Consider the following 14,510-nt stretch of genomic DNA (forward strand, 5'->3'; position numbering starts at 1 on the left):
TTTTGAACATTAAAAAAACTTTTATATAGCTTATATAAACATTTAAGAGCGAGTAGAATAAACATAAAAAAATGAAAAAAATGATCATAATTGAAGAGAAATGTAAAAAATATTGAACTGGAATATGGGAAGTAAAATAGAAGCTAAGTAGGAGAAAAATAGAGTTGAGTTAATGAAAAGAGAAGATTTACATACAATTGATACAGGATAACTGAGAAAAGGATATAAAACATTCAATACGTACTGATTTGTAAAGGGAAAACAGTATGACGATGGACCAATCTTTGATCTATAAAATAAAGCAGCACTAAAGGCAATTTTGTATTTCATAATAATTGGATAAAAACAAAACGGCCACAAAAAATAGTTACATAAAAACCAATTTCAAGAATCAATCACTAATAGACTAAAACAACTTTCAACTAACTATACAAAGTTATTATTTTTTCGACCAAAATTAGAATAAACATTAACTAAACATTTTATAACATCCATTGACAAACCGACGCTCAATCGACGCTACAAACAATAACTGATCGAAGTCCTTCACCTACATCTCCGTCGCTTGCATTCCACCGGAGCTACCAACAAAACTTAAAAATAACGAACGCTTTCCTGCCTTCTCCGTAATCCTTTTTGCAATGCGGGCGATAAAATTGGCCTCGTTGAAATTGCTAACATTACTTGACAGTACCCAGCCACCACCGTGGCTTTATCCGAGCAAGTGACGCCAGAACACGCCTCAGAATCGTTCCGCCTCGATAGATCGTATCAATTGCGCACTGCTGAAAACCCCGGTCGCATTGCTTGGCCACGCTCGGCCCAGAGGTTTCACTTACAGCACAACTGAGTGTGTTTGTGTGTGTGAGCGGCCGTGTGTTTTTTTTCTATTACACTGAAACGTGACTTTGGTATTGTGAAGAAATGTGCCATTTGAAATCATCATTATTATGCTGCACAAAGAATAGTTTTTCCTTGGGGGCGAACGAGCGTTGTTCTGTCTGCGTGAGGTAAACAGACCGAAGTGCAAACGGTTTCACGGAAATGGTTGAAAAACCTGCACAATACCAGGAAGCTATTGGTGGGGAGGGAGGGTGGGATAGTGAGAGGGAGCGAGGAGAGTACAATAATAGCCACAGTGAAGGATGGGAGGGCATAGAATGCATTTTTAAACAAGTTACCCGGATGCTGTATACCGCTGTGCAATGTGCCTAACGAGACGGGCAGGCACAGCGTGCACGTGGCATCACACCACGGCATCGGTGTCGTTGAATGTTCCACCATCGTCAGATCGATCAGATCAGTATTCACGTGCTAATCGATCATGTTGACCCGGAAAAGGGGCAGTGGACATTTATGAGGAAGCAAGCCGAAGAATTGAAAAACTGACCCACTAGTCACGTTTTCCATGCCAAGTTCTGGTGGGCAAATGCGGACAATTATCGGCAAAAGTGGTTGGGTCGATATCGAGAGGAGCGTTGCGAAAATGTCACCGATCTCCATTTAAATACTTTACGGTGGAAGAACACTCTAAAGAGTTTTTATGTGTGTGTGTGTGTGTCTTTGTTAAGGTGCTTCGCCATTGCTTGCGGGAAACGTGTGCAAGACCGTTTGTTTCCGCTTGTTTATTGATCCGATTTTGTGTTCGATGCGAGTCTACAAGGTTCGGAAAAGAAACTGAGTAGGAGGCGAAAAATAAAATGGCAGCATGGCAGATCTTCCAGTTGACCGGCAGTTGGACCCGGACGCACCTTGCCGTCACAGTTGGACGAAGCAATGATACGATATCGGGGGGGTTGCAGAATGTTCGCCCGGCCGAGGGCAAGCTGTTCTAGACCAAGGAAAAAAAGGCGGCCAGTTTTACGAATCATTGCTTCTGCGAACGCTTTAGGAATCCTTCCGCTTCTTTTTTTTTTCTTCCCTCTCTGTGCGTGCCTGGGGGTTTCCTTATGCACGCCCGAGGGGAAGCTATTGGGACAGGCCACCGAAACCCGGTAACGGTTCGCGGTCCGATGACAAATTGTGTGTCCTTTATTAATAGGGTATTAGATAGCGGTAGGGGCGTAGGGCAAGAGAGAGAGAGAGAGAGAGAGGTATACCGAGAAGAAGAGGAGCAAAAGGACCAACTGCGCAACAACGAAGAGCGAGAAAAAACAATAAATGGCGAATGGTTTCAATACGGGGTGGGGGCTACCGCATACGTACCTGTAGGATTCCGTACTTCAGCTCAATGTCCAGGAACGTGTACTCTTTCGCGTGGGCCGGCCGGTTCGGGGCGATGGTGGTTGGGCAGTGCTGGCCGGATGCTCCCGTGCTCGGTGGTCCCGTAATTGTTCCGCCCGCTTCCTATCTCGCAGCAACGAAAATGGAACGATATAGAACGAGATAGAAAAGAGCGAGAGAGAGAGAGAGTGCGAGGTTACTCGTTTGTGGCGGTTCAGTTGGTAAAATAAATCGAAAAGCTTAGACGGGTAGGCGGGTTAGAATTGAAAACAGAAGGAGAGAAGGTCTTCCGCCTGCGTATTTTTTGTTCTTATTTCTTATTCACTGGAAGGATTGTAGTGTCACGCACTCGAGCAATTTTCCCCGAGGACCTTTGGGGTAAAATATGGTTTTTCCTGCGATAGAACGTCTGGAAAAGCTTGACGCACTGCGATGGTGGAAGGTTCAACGAGAAAATTGTTTGTTGTTTTTAGAAGGATTCTGCTGTACAAATAAATACAATAATCGGGTTTTTTATAAGATGCTGATTGAAGAATTATTGCGAAGCTTTTCACTTTCCTGCACGTGTGGCGGTTCTCTTGTAGCAGTGGTTTATTGTGTACAAGTTTGACGAACTGCTGATTGTGCTAGCTTGTTGCTCCACAAGAAGTCTCCCACGTTGGTGGGGGCTTTTGAATTTAGGGCTCTTTACATTGTTCACCCTGGTCACCGTTTCGTACTGCCCTTTCCACCCATCCAAAGGGAACACAATCGGAGTCTATTGATAGCCTTCCGTTGATGACGGTCGTTTAGAGCTTCGATAATGATCACGATGTTGACGGTATAATGGCGCTAAGGTGATTCATGCCCGATCTATCGACCATCACATAAATTCACCCATAATGGTCTCACCCATACTTGGCCCGAGGGTGATGGGGCGGGAGATCCATGGGAAGATGGACGGATGAACCGTAGCCTCGTCCACGTGACACAGGTGTGAAGGCATGGCGCGGCAATCGGAAATAGCATACCATTTGTCAAAATACCTGCTACCGCTGCCCGGCAGACACCGGGACCATCCGCTTGAGCTTGTTTGGCCGATTGTGAGTGGCTTATGTTTGTGGTTTGATGGACCTTCGCTGCCCTTTTCCATTCTCTCCTCTCCCATCGTAGATCCTTATCAGCAGGGACGATGCCAATAATTGATACACCATAAAACCGCCCGATGACCGAAGGGGTCGTAAGGTTGTTTGTGTGTTTGTGCGGGGGTTTTCTTCCGAGAAATCGGTGCACAATTTACCGCCAGGTTGTGGGGTTTTTGGTGGTTCAATTTGTGGTTAAAATGTTTTCCATTTCCATCGAATAGCTGGTACTGGGACGAGTTTGGCTCTGATGTGCTCGTAGTACCATCTTGGTTAGATTGAACAACCGCAAAACACAAAAAAAAGAAATCTGCACAAACACATGCTGCAACATATTGAACTTTGTGGTTTGAGCCTCATTTGACAGTTTAGATTGCAAAAAGAGCAAACACTTCTTGACCAGAATGTACATATTGTTGCCAAACCTGAGGTGGGTTTTGAGTGGTTGAATTTATTTATGACGATTAACTGAGAGGTTTTACATTTAAGTGTTTACATGTTAAAAGAAGGTAGAAGGCTTAGTTGTTCAAATAAAACCTTACTCTAAAGGGTATTTTACAAATAGTGTTCAATACTGCGATTGTTCATTCGTATGTGCTCTCTGTTGGAAGACAGTTTATTTGACCATTTATTGCCCATTACGATAGCTAGCTCGTGGGTAAGAATGCTCATAAATCTCACGTTCGTGTCTCATTATGATCAACGTAAAAGTGCAAAATCGTGGTCTGGAAACTTTTCCGCGGTGTGAATCGTTACAATGTTTTATCGAAAACCTGAACTGACGAAGCGTATAAATGGCTTAGCATGGCTATCAGATGTTTGGAATTTAGAGTTACATTTTCTGACTCGGAAATATAATTTTGTTGCATTCCAGAAAAAATGATACGCTTCGAATGTTCAAATCTTCCACCCGTAATGCATCGTCGGCTTCCCGGTACAAACTTTGGCATATACTCGCTACGGTGTCATTGGCGTCACTTTATATCTTCCGGGAACATGGGGCTAGAGGGTTAACACCGAACAACACGAATCGGCCGATGTTTGAATGTGTTTGAAGTTTCTTTGATTTACTGTCGTATTTCGTGTGTATCAGTCTTGCAACAAAATCGATTCGTATATTCACTTTGCCTCCAAACAGAATGGGAATATATCTGGCCGACTCACAATTTCTCCGAACTTTGTTCGATATAATTGAAGTATTTGATTCCGGTTAACTTTATCCTCGAGCTTCTTCTAGGAATTGTTACGATGTGCTATTTTGAACATACAGTAAAAGGAATCAATAAAGTGAACAACGGGCAGGTAGCGGTGAAAGTAATTTAATTTAAAAAATCGAATAGTTTTTTTGGTATAATCCTTGTATTTTCTTATAAACTATTTATATATTTATATCGAAGTTTTGTTTTTAAAAACAAGTTTCGCCTGAAAACCCTTCAAAATAAACTTTTAAAACAAGGCACGACTGTAGATCCTTTTTTTTCTGTTCAGTTATTTGTTGTCATGGAGGCGCCCAGTACTTCACCGGAATGCATCAATTTTCCTTACTGGAAAAAATGTATAGGGATTTGCATTGGGCGTTTGCTTTATTTGCAGATTTATTTTGAGAGTCATTGAAGAACTTTGCGTGGTTTTATAAATTTTGTTCAAACCAAATACGGTCAGTTCCGTTCCTTACATATAACAACATATTTTACTCATCTTTCATTCTTTAGAAGAGCACTTTCAGTGGGTCAATCTTGTGTGGGTTGAGCTTGTTTTAAATTCTGCATGTTGACATACCTTCTCGCTCAGCATTGGCCATCCTCGTTGAATAGGGGATTATTATCGTTTGAGAAATAAAATTAGTCATTTGGCTAACGTTATTAATAGATCTATTGAAAATTGTATGAATTGCTCCTATAAAATTCTTTTTTGGTTTAATTTTTTAATTGTTGAGGTGTTGCGTATTGCTTGTGGCTTTGAATTAATAATATAAGAAATCGAAACATGCTTTCGATGAATGGAGGCGCCCAGTACTTGACGTCTATTCATCAATTTCTTTTTACATTCCTTGTTAAAACCCTTTCGCATGTTCAAACATATTTAAGTTTCTATATATTTCTATATATTTGTTTTTGAAAAATAAACAAAAATTTAAGAACATTTTGGAATCATTGTATGTAGCATTGTAAACAAAAAGTGGAGCGAACGGTTTTTCGTCTTTTCATAAATTTTCCTCGAGGAAAACAACTTGATTGGCAGAAAATGCAATTAACGCACAGTCAGAATGCTTTATTTTTGAGCCATAAAACTCATCACAATTGCTATAAACAATTTTGCTCCCATTTCATATGCAAATGTTCATTTAAAATTCAACCACTTAACTGAAACTATGGATTGTATTGTGTTATCAATCAATACTGTCATAATAAACTAGTTTCAAGTATTTAAACATAAATGTATGTCATACCCATTACCTGGTAAAAGAAAACGTAAAAATGCTCCTCAAAAGCCAGTTTAATACTGTGCCGTGATTGGAATTGCAATTTGTTTTCGTGATTTTATCTCCATTCAGCTTTCCTTCCACGAAGAATGACTAGCACATTTTGTTTACTATCCATTCATGTATCACGCTTGCGCTTGTCGTGTGATCAAGTGTAATTGAGCAATCAATCACATCAAACGAAGTATAAATGTTTAATGCCGTTATTGTTGCTTCTTTTGCACAGATGTCTTGCGTAAGAGCCACATGCAGCCGTACGTACAAAGGAAATTATTGCATCAAAATCATACCTCCCAGCTGAGCATACCTCGCAACTGCTTAAAGCCCCCATCGCCCCAGGACGAACCATGATGCAGCACTGCAGGTAATGGCACATTAGCATACGGCCAATGGGTCGGTGATGCATGTGCTTGCATAAATGTAATCTTGGCTTTGGAGCAGAAAATGGCTTACGTGGCGAGCGAGACACGGTTTGTTCGGTGGGAGAAGGTGTGGAATGATTTTAAAAATTCATTACCTTTCCCCGTGCTGTTGTTGCTCATCGTGAAGCTAGTACGCTAGTAACATGACTGTCGATCTTGACGCCCTCTCGAATAGCAGGCAACAATCAAGCGCAAAGTGCACTCGAAGCTCAACTCGTACCGGTGCAGACGTTGTGCCGTGTCGCAGCGCCGTGCCGGCACGGCTCGTGTCTGTTGTCCGAGGGAAGATACGTGCGGGACCGTCGGGTGGTTCTTAATTCCTTAAATAATCCTTCGTGTAGTCAGCGATGGAAGCTCGTTGTGAAGGTACGTCGGATTACCTTTGGAGCACGCTACAGGTGTGCAACCCGCTGGTATGTGCCGTACACTTGCACACAAACACACGACGCTGTGGTTTGATGCATCGCGTGCCATTTTGCACTGCGGCAGGATATGCAGCCGAACATCGGCACGAAAGGCTCTTAGTTAGCGGTGGGCAAAACTGAAAGAAAAGTATCACTTTCAACAAAGTACCTACTATGGCTCGCCGTAGGTAATGAGTTAGGCACGAGGGACGAGTGAGTTGTGGCGTATCAATATCCCACTGTCATGAAACTGAGCTGAACCGTTCAGGGCGTCAGAAGCGTCTTCAAGAAAGCACCAGCGTGAAGATGCTCCAATACCAAGGTGTGTACGCTGTGGCATTTTTACACCAGTTCAGTACCGTGTTGTTGTACAAATAATCCATGACAAGGACACATGGAGTGATGCGGTTAACATACCACAAGCTACACTAATCCGGAGTGAAATGTTTGTACACAGTGATAGTCTAATGCAAAAAATGTCCTTCCCAGGTGTTGTATAACGGACAGAAACTACAAACTTTTTCAAGAGACTCGAGAACAAAGAGTCTCATAAAAATCAAAAAACAGACACGAGTCGAGACACAGTACAGTACTGTTGTTGCCTAGCACAACTTCACCTGACAGCTGACCACTCGGGTTGGACACACAAACACAGTGTCCGGGCAGCAGCCAGGCGCATGTAAAGCATGGAATGTGCACTTTCCCAACAGCAGACGTCAAGTGTGCGATAGTATCTGTTAATGTTGCATTCGCCCTCAAGTGGAGCAGATCCATCCTCACACGGTGTCTGATTATAAAGTTGCCTTTAACGATTGAAGTGTTGTTGAGAATTGGTGGAGTGGATATCCACAAAGCAATATCCTTTTTATATCGGCGAGAACTCACGCACGGCGGGCTTTGGGTTAATTTCCCGGAAGGAAGAATTGAGAATATAGACTGAAGTGTGCTCTCTTGTTGTCCGTCCAGTTGTCCAAAGAATGCGTGTCTACTCTACCAAGAGGAAGAATTGCGGTTAGCTATCGAACGAAAACGACCGCTATTAATTAGAACGTCCGGCCTGTCGATCAGCGAATCGGAAATGGATCGATATCTATTTCGGTCTCGGAAGTACTGGAACTACTGTTACATCAACCGTCATCAGCTTTGATGCTGGTACCTGCTGTACCTGGTGATGTCCATTTGAGTTGGTTCCACTCCAATTCCCTGTCCAGTACGGTAAGCCAAGGTGGCCATGTTGTAGGGTTAAAGGTGTGGTACTGATTTTGGGAGCGTTGGAAGGCTCGCCCTGCCGGACCAGTCGACCAGGCACCACTCACCGACTACTATTCCTACACATGTACTAGGTATAAATGAGTGCCGCGTGAACGACGAGCAGGCAGACAGGCTGGCCACGAACCGGAAAGGCATCGAAATTAATGAGCCTACTACATGCATGCACTTGGGGAATTTCTCTGTGTGTCGTTTGGTGCCGGGCTTGGAGTGTTCGGAACGTGGCTCGGACCACGATATCATACGCAGCAAGCAACAGCGAGCAGGCAGCTTGAAGCCGTTGGGTTAGAGTGAATTGTGCCATTCGATTAAAGTGCTATCGTTGTGGCGTTGTTTGGCACTCTGTGCATAGTTCTCGGTAATTTTGGGTTGATGAACGAGAAGGATATGATTACTGTAATATTAACATAACGAGTAGTTTCTACGCCGAGGCTACTCGGTTCGGTGCATTTGTGGATTATTGGTTCAATCGTTAATAGTTATATTGTACATACAGTTTATGGAAACGAGTACGGTTGGTTTAGGTCATGGGAAATATAGCTTAAATCTGGTTTAAAATACAGCTTTTAAATAGGCTCGCAATATTGTTTGAAAATCATCCAAAATATGTTTGAAGATGAATTTCATGAATTTCAAAAAAACCCATAAGCAGCAAAATATCACAAGTAAATTATAAATCAATCTTTTGTAAATATTATACTCAAAACAAATCCGACCTCTCCGTCTACTTACGCCCTACATTCACCTTATTAATGAAGTGTTACTTGCGTCATTCAATTAGGACCAGGTGACAGTACAATTTGTGGCCCCCCTTTTCTGTTCAAAGTGTGTGCCTTTTCGGTCATATGGGTCACACTCGCTCGCGTTCGGTAGGTGTGTTTGCTGTAGATGTGATCATAATTTCACTAATCTCTTACTGGAGCATCGTTGATGTGGCTTTCAGGCAAATGTGAAGTATCATCAAACGCCCGAGGCCAATATGTTGCCATGTGGTTTTGCTCGGCACTGTACGCTAATGGGACTAAAATAATGGTAACATGTGGCCGAACGATGCACCTTACGTAGCGAGGCTCAGTAGCCCAAGTTGCATATCAACTAAAAAGGATAATCACACAGTCACAATGGAGGGATGACAGTGTGCAATGGTTTTTAGTAGGAGAACAGTTTGAAGAATTAGATAAAATAACACCTGTTTTGGATCGAAATCTGTTGTGATTAGAGATAAAATGGCATTTTGAACAGTAAGTACTTGAATCATTTTATATAGGTTTTGAAAACTGTAATTGGAAACAAAAAACAAGGTACTCTTCATTTGAGCAGACAATTAAAATTGTTGTAGAATTCACCCTCGGGGGACAAAACATTCACAAACATGTAGTTTGATAGTTTAGAGTAATGCGGAGTCCAAATTTATTACTTCTATACCTGTTCCAGAGAATGTCATTAAAATCGGAAGCCTCCGTGTTCTTATTTCCTGTTAATGTACTTTCTGGTTTGCGCCGCTTTCTACAAAAAAGCGAGGAATTTTAAAGCCAAGACGGTAGAAATTTTTTTTTGATAATCGATGTAAATTTAGCCTTGTTCCGTGGCCAGTATAAGAGCTGACTGCAAGGATAAGCCTTGTAAGGGATGCTTAATCTGGTTTTCCATTGCTTTCAAAAGTTTTGAATGGTCCTCTACCCAAAGTAAGGACTCAGATTTCGAAAGGATAGCTTGCAAAAGATGTTCCTTTTGAGTTTTCAAATCCTTCTACCCGACTTGATCCACGACAGCGCATGACAAATCTCACTACTCAAAGAAGAAACTCTTGGGGAATCTAGAACGGCTGCATGTATGGTCATCTTAAGAAGGAAATTGGTACACTCGGATAAGAAAGCTAGTCTACGTTAGTCCAAATTCGGATCGAGAGCCTAGAGAGTTCACCCAAGCAGCTCGTTAGTTCAAAAACGTTATGACCAAAGGTAAAACAATTTAAAATGAAACTCATAAATATTTTAATCGTTAATCACTCTACATAATATTTTACTGTATGTGCTCCTCTTAAAGGTATTTGGCAGAGGTGGGTAAAATGTTTCTGACCTCATAGTAAGAGATTGTTATGAATTTCCCTGAATATCGTCGGTAAATAAACGTTTTTTTTAAATTGCATACCTTCAGGCGCTTGAAATACGAACTCCCCGAACAAAGGTTGATTTTTTTAATTTTCCTAAAGAATATTACGAATGTAATGCACTTTACCCTTCGAGCAACAACAACGTATCATTTGGTGCATGCTTTTCGTTGAATCCCCGAAAAACGCTGCAGGTTCAACGACAGACACAAGTTTTGAAGCAAACAACATCATCCCCCCCGTGTCCAAATAACCGAAACCCAAACCGAAGCATTAATGCACCTGGCTTTCCTCCATTTTGACATGCAAACAACAAACGCTGTTATACGGATTGTTTGTTTTTCGCCTTCCACTTCCAAACGACAGGCTCCACCATCGGAAAGGCTCATCGGAAGAAGCAAACTTTGCCATCCCCATAGTAATGGGCGAACGACACGGTGACCGACCCATCCATCTATCGTCCCGTCCCATCTATCGCACCGGTTCGCTCATTAGCTTCATTATACGAGTGAATGGTCATGAAAGGAAATGAGTTAGAACGAGATAATCACCATTCCCTGATTGTGTGTGTGTGTGTCGTTCCGTTCGGTCTCGGTCCATTACATCCGAGCAACAAAAGAAACACTAGAATGAATCCTGCCCTCACCAAGACGCAGCCTCGCCCCCCTTTTTTAAGCACCCTGAAGCGTTAATGGAGCAACGAGCCCGACCAGTCGAAAGAGTTTTCCCCTGACTGTTTACGCAGTTTCGCAAGGGTGGATAAGGGGTGAGTTTTTCCCCGGGAGGGACAGACTTCCAATCCTGAAGTTTTGTAGCAACAGCGTGACAAACTATTGTTCGTAATGTACACTCATTTAAATAAATAAGAATGATAAATGTCCTTAAGAGTAGCTCTACTAGGGGGTTTCCCTTAACGAGCTCAGCTACGAGTTGCTTGCATTGTTGTTCTCAGGTTTCTGAGAGTTGAGTTAGATTCTTCTGCTTCGTTTCGTTCATTCAAACAGCCTCGGGAAGAAAGCAATACTTTTACCACCCGTTTTTACTGCTGTAAATTCTTATTAGGTGAAGCTCAAAATCAACATTAGCGCCAGCATCGCTGAGGGGTTAATTGTGAAAAGTGTGATAAACTCCCAAAGCCACGGTTGTGTCGTCGCGGAAAGACTATGCACAGGGTTTTTTAGTGTTTTAATCGACGCTTCATAGTTTTTTCCCCAGTTTTATCGTGAGCGCACTACGCGGTAAGACCACACGGATGTCATTTTAAGCCACAACCTTATTCTTACCAGCCTGGCTTAGCTGTGGTAAAATGTAGTTCCAGAACGATTATAGCGGGAAAGCTTCTGGATCGCTTGACTCACCTGATAGGCCAGGATGTTGGCCAAGCTGGCGATGACGGGTTCGGTGGCGAACGAGAGCGTTTCCGAACTCTCCTCGACCGTGTGCATGATCTGCAGGATCTGTAAGCAGGGAAAAGCATGGAAGGAAGGTATAAATATTAAACACAAATTCGTTCCGGATGCACACGGTTCCTGTGCTGTGAACATTGGTCGTGTCGAGTACTTTCGTTGCTCGTCCTATCGTCCAGCCGTCCAGCGTCGTTCTGTGCAACGATCGTTTCTCTTTACGAAATACGCTGTGCCTTCTCGCTTCCATCAGCTTCTATACGAACCTTGGGATGCCGAAACCGTTCCAGCTGCTTTACGGATGCTCGCAAAATTTCCGTAACCGTCTCCTTCCGCTTTGGTTTGTGCAGCTTTTCGGCCGTCCGCTTCTCGAACACGAAGATGGAACATTCCTGGCGAAAAAAAGGAGAAGAAAATGTTGAAGTTGTTTTTAAATAAGTGATAGTGCTCATATTTCAGGAGGATGCCAATAAATAGTACAGCATGTAGCAAATAGGATGCCGTGCTTTTTTTTGTTGCTCTAAGTGGAATGAAAATATGGCGTAAAAGAGTTTTTACTGTATTACATTTTTAAACTCTTTTGGTCGATTGGTTTCCTTTTCGATATTTTGTTTACTCTTGTAACGTATGTTTCATTCCCAAGTGACTATACAATCGATAAATTTCTTTCCGTTAGGTGAAATATGAATAATTTGAGTAATTAACCTCAACGAGGAAGATCTCACAGAGCACACTGTGCTTCAATCTCTGATGGATGTTTAAAGGCATTTGGAATGGAATTTGAGGAATAACATGATGCATTCCATAAATCACAGAGGTTTTATCCGTGTCAGGGAACATCAAATAACTGATGCATAGGCTTTAAATATTTGAAACTAAATGGAAGCGATTGCCAGATGTATGGTAAATTGCAAAAAATAATATTTAAAGCCAAAAAAATATTAAAGAAAACTTAAACGCCATTAGGAGCTGATCAATAAGTGTTTTGTGCGATTTTTTCAATATTCAATAAAAAAACAACTGGCGTTCGTCTTGGATTCGTAGTATAATTTATGTACTTGTAAGGAAGATTTTACAAACATATTGTAACCTTTCACCGAAATGTCAAAATCTTCTAGAAACATATGTTTCTGAAACATATGTTACATATGAAACATTCTCCGTCTTGGGTACAAAATGATGAGATAAGGTTCTCTGTTGGAACTGTAGGTTCATTATAGGTTCAACTGATTTTTTTAGCCGCTGCTAGCGGCTATAACAGAGTAGAGCCATGTATAAAATCTCATACAGATTCAGGTTATTCAGGCTACGTGTAAAAAAAAAGTCAAGAAACGGTAGGACGAGACCTTACGAGGTTGTAGTTACAAAGAAGAAATTGTTATAAGTGTGATGCATTCACTACTAAGAAGATAATATTTACAAGCACTGTCATCAGCTCATCATGAGTGATTGTCCCGTGGTAGACTTCGTTTAATTTACAATGAGTTTTCTATGCCATTTTCTATCTTGTCCAGGATACATTGCTCCATTTAGAATTCAAGAATCATTACCAGACAGTATGGGCTAGGTTTTCTCGTAATTTTCGGCTGCATAATTAGTGTTATAGAATACTGTTGGACCGGAATCTCGTAAAAGATTTCTACCCCCTTTTCTAAAAACTGAAAGCAAATAACTGGCAGTTGTTACTGGGCTTCAGGAAGTGCTTCAATATTTTCATTTTTTTGCAACAAGATAGAACTATGATGACAGCACGGAAAAATCTCCATTCAACAATCTAGGATTTTTTTAATTTAAAGTTGTTTAAATTAATGATTCCATATCAATTGATGCCTCTTGGTGTGGGTCATACGATAAACGGTCACGGACTAGAGTAAGAGCCCAAGCAGAGACATTACATGAAAATTGATTTGACAAACTTTATCTATAAACACACTTAGTAGAACTGTTGACCATGCGTCAAAAAGCTTAAATAAAGTTGGGGTGGTCCGGTGGTCGAGGCGTTAACGGCACCGGTATTCACATGGCAGGACCGGGGTTGAAATCCCATCTAAACCGCCTCCCCGTACACAGTGCTGCTTACTTTGTTCCGGGTAAAATTAAGTCACAGTAAGCCCGAAATGGCAGGTCGAAAGGTCTCTCGAGGTTGTAGTTCCAAGAAAGAAGAAAACAGAAACTAACTTATAAAATAAGATAATAATTGATTGCGAATATCGACTGCTTAAATGATGAACGAAGTCTTTTCAACGTGAATGTCTATAGTGTGCTATTTCTTCCACCTCAAATTAGCAGTAATGGAATCGATACTTGTGTTGCTGTTCGGACTGCAATAACATCAGCCCACCGCATCGTAATGACTCAAGCATGTCGAAGAGCGTTCACGAAGTTCACGATCTGTTATCCGTCCCCTCTTCGCCAATAGTTGCGCTTCACCAATTTTTAGACGTTCCGTAACCATCGCCTTAGATTGATGGACCACCAGCTACGGCCAACTTTACCGGAACGATAACATTTACCGTGGTCCGGCGTAGTGCATTACAAATGTGCATACCAAGTGCAACGGCACCTACCTGAACGGCCGTTTCCCACGAACCAGGCCCCGAGCACACCTTGACATCGATGAATTTATTCATGCCCATCCGATGCGACCCTATCTTTCCCGCAACATGTGGAACGCTATTTTGGTGTGAGTGTGTGTGTGTGCGTTTGGCGAAACGTTTTCCCGGTCCAAACTTGTTAGCGGAGCAGGTGGAGAGCTTGAGCTTGAAACTCAATGTTCCGGACGAGCGAACGAACGAACGAACCCAGTCTTCGCCCAGGCATCGTCTTTAGGGGTTTTTTGCCATTTCCATGCACGCTGTTGGGCGCTGCTTGTAAAGCTCGGTGACAAATCACTGTGCCGTGCCACTTTGTTGCCCTTTCCATTTTCCATCTTTCACATACACTTTCCACATGGAGAGTGTGTTTTCTTTTCGTTCCCTCTCGGTGTGCGGAATGCGGTATGGCCGTGTCCGCAGCATGCTGCGAAGGAATTTCTTACCGATCGGAGCGCATTCGTCCCTGTGGCTGGTGGCTGGGG

The 14,510-nt window shown here is 42.2% G+C and overlaps 1 protein-coding gene across 2 annotated transcripts in view; it reads right to left on the bottom strand.

Moving 5' to 3' along the window:
* Positions 1 to 14,510, bottom strand: part of LOC118509360 (SCY1-like protein 2) — a 105,400-nt gene that overhangs the window by 48,495 nt on the left and 42,395 nt on the right. For both annotated transcript variants that reach the window (XM_036049882.1, XM_036049883.1), the window contains exons 4-6: positions 11,701 to 11,826; positions 11,390 to 11,488; positions 2,206 to 2,346 (exon numbers count right to left, since the gene is read on the bottom strand). In XM_036049882.1, coding sequence (XP_035905775.1) covers positions 2,206 to 2,346; positions 11,390 to 11,488; positions 11,701 to 11,826 — 366 coding nt within the window. The remainder of the gene's footprint in view (positions 1 to 2,205; positions 2,347 to 11,389; positions 11,489 to 11,700; positions 11,827 to 14,510) is intronic.

This window comes from Anopheles stephensi, chromosome 3 (assembly GCF_013141755.1).
Source record: "Anopheles stephensi strain Indian chromosome 3, UCI_ANSTEP_V1.0, whole genome shotgun sequence".
Lineage (NCBI taxonomy): Eukaryota > Metazoa > Arthropoda > Insecta > Diptera > Culicidae > Anopheles > Anopheles stephensi.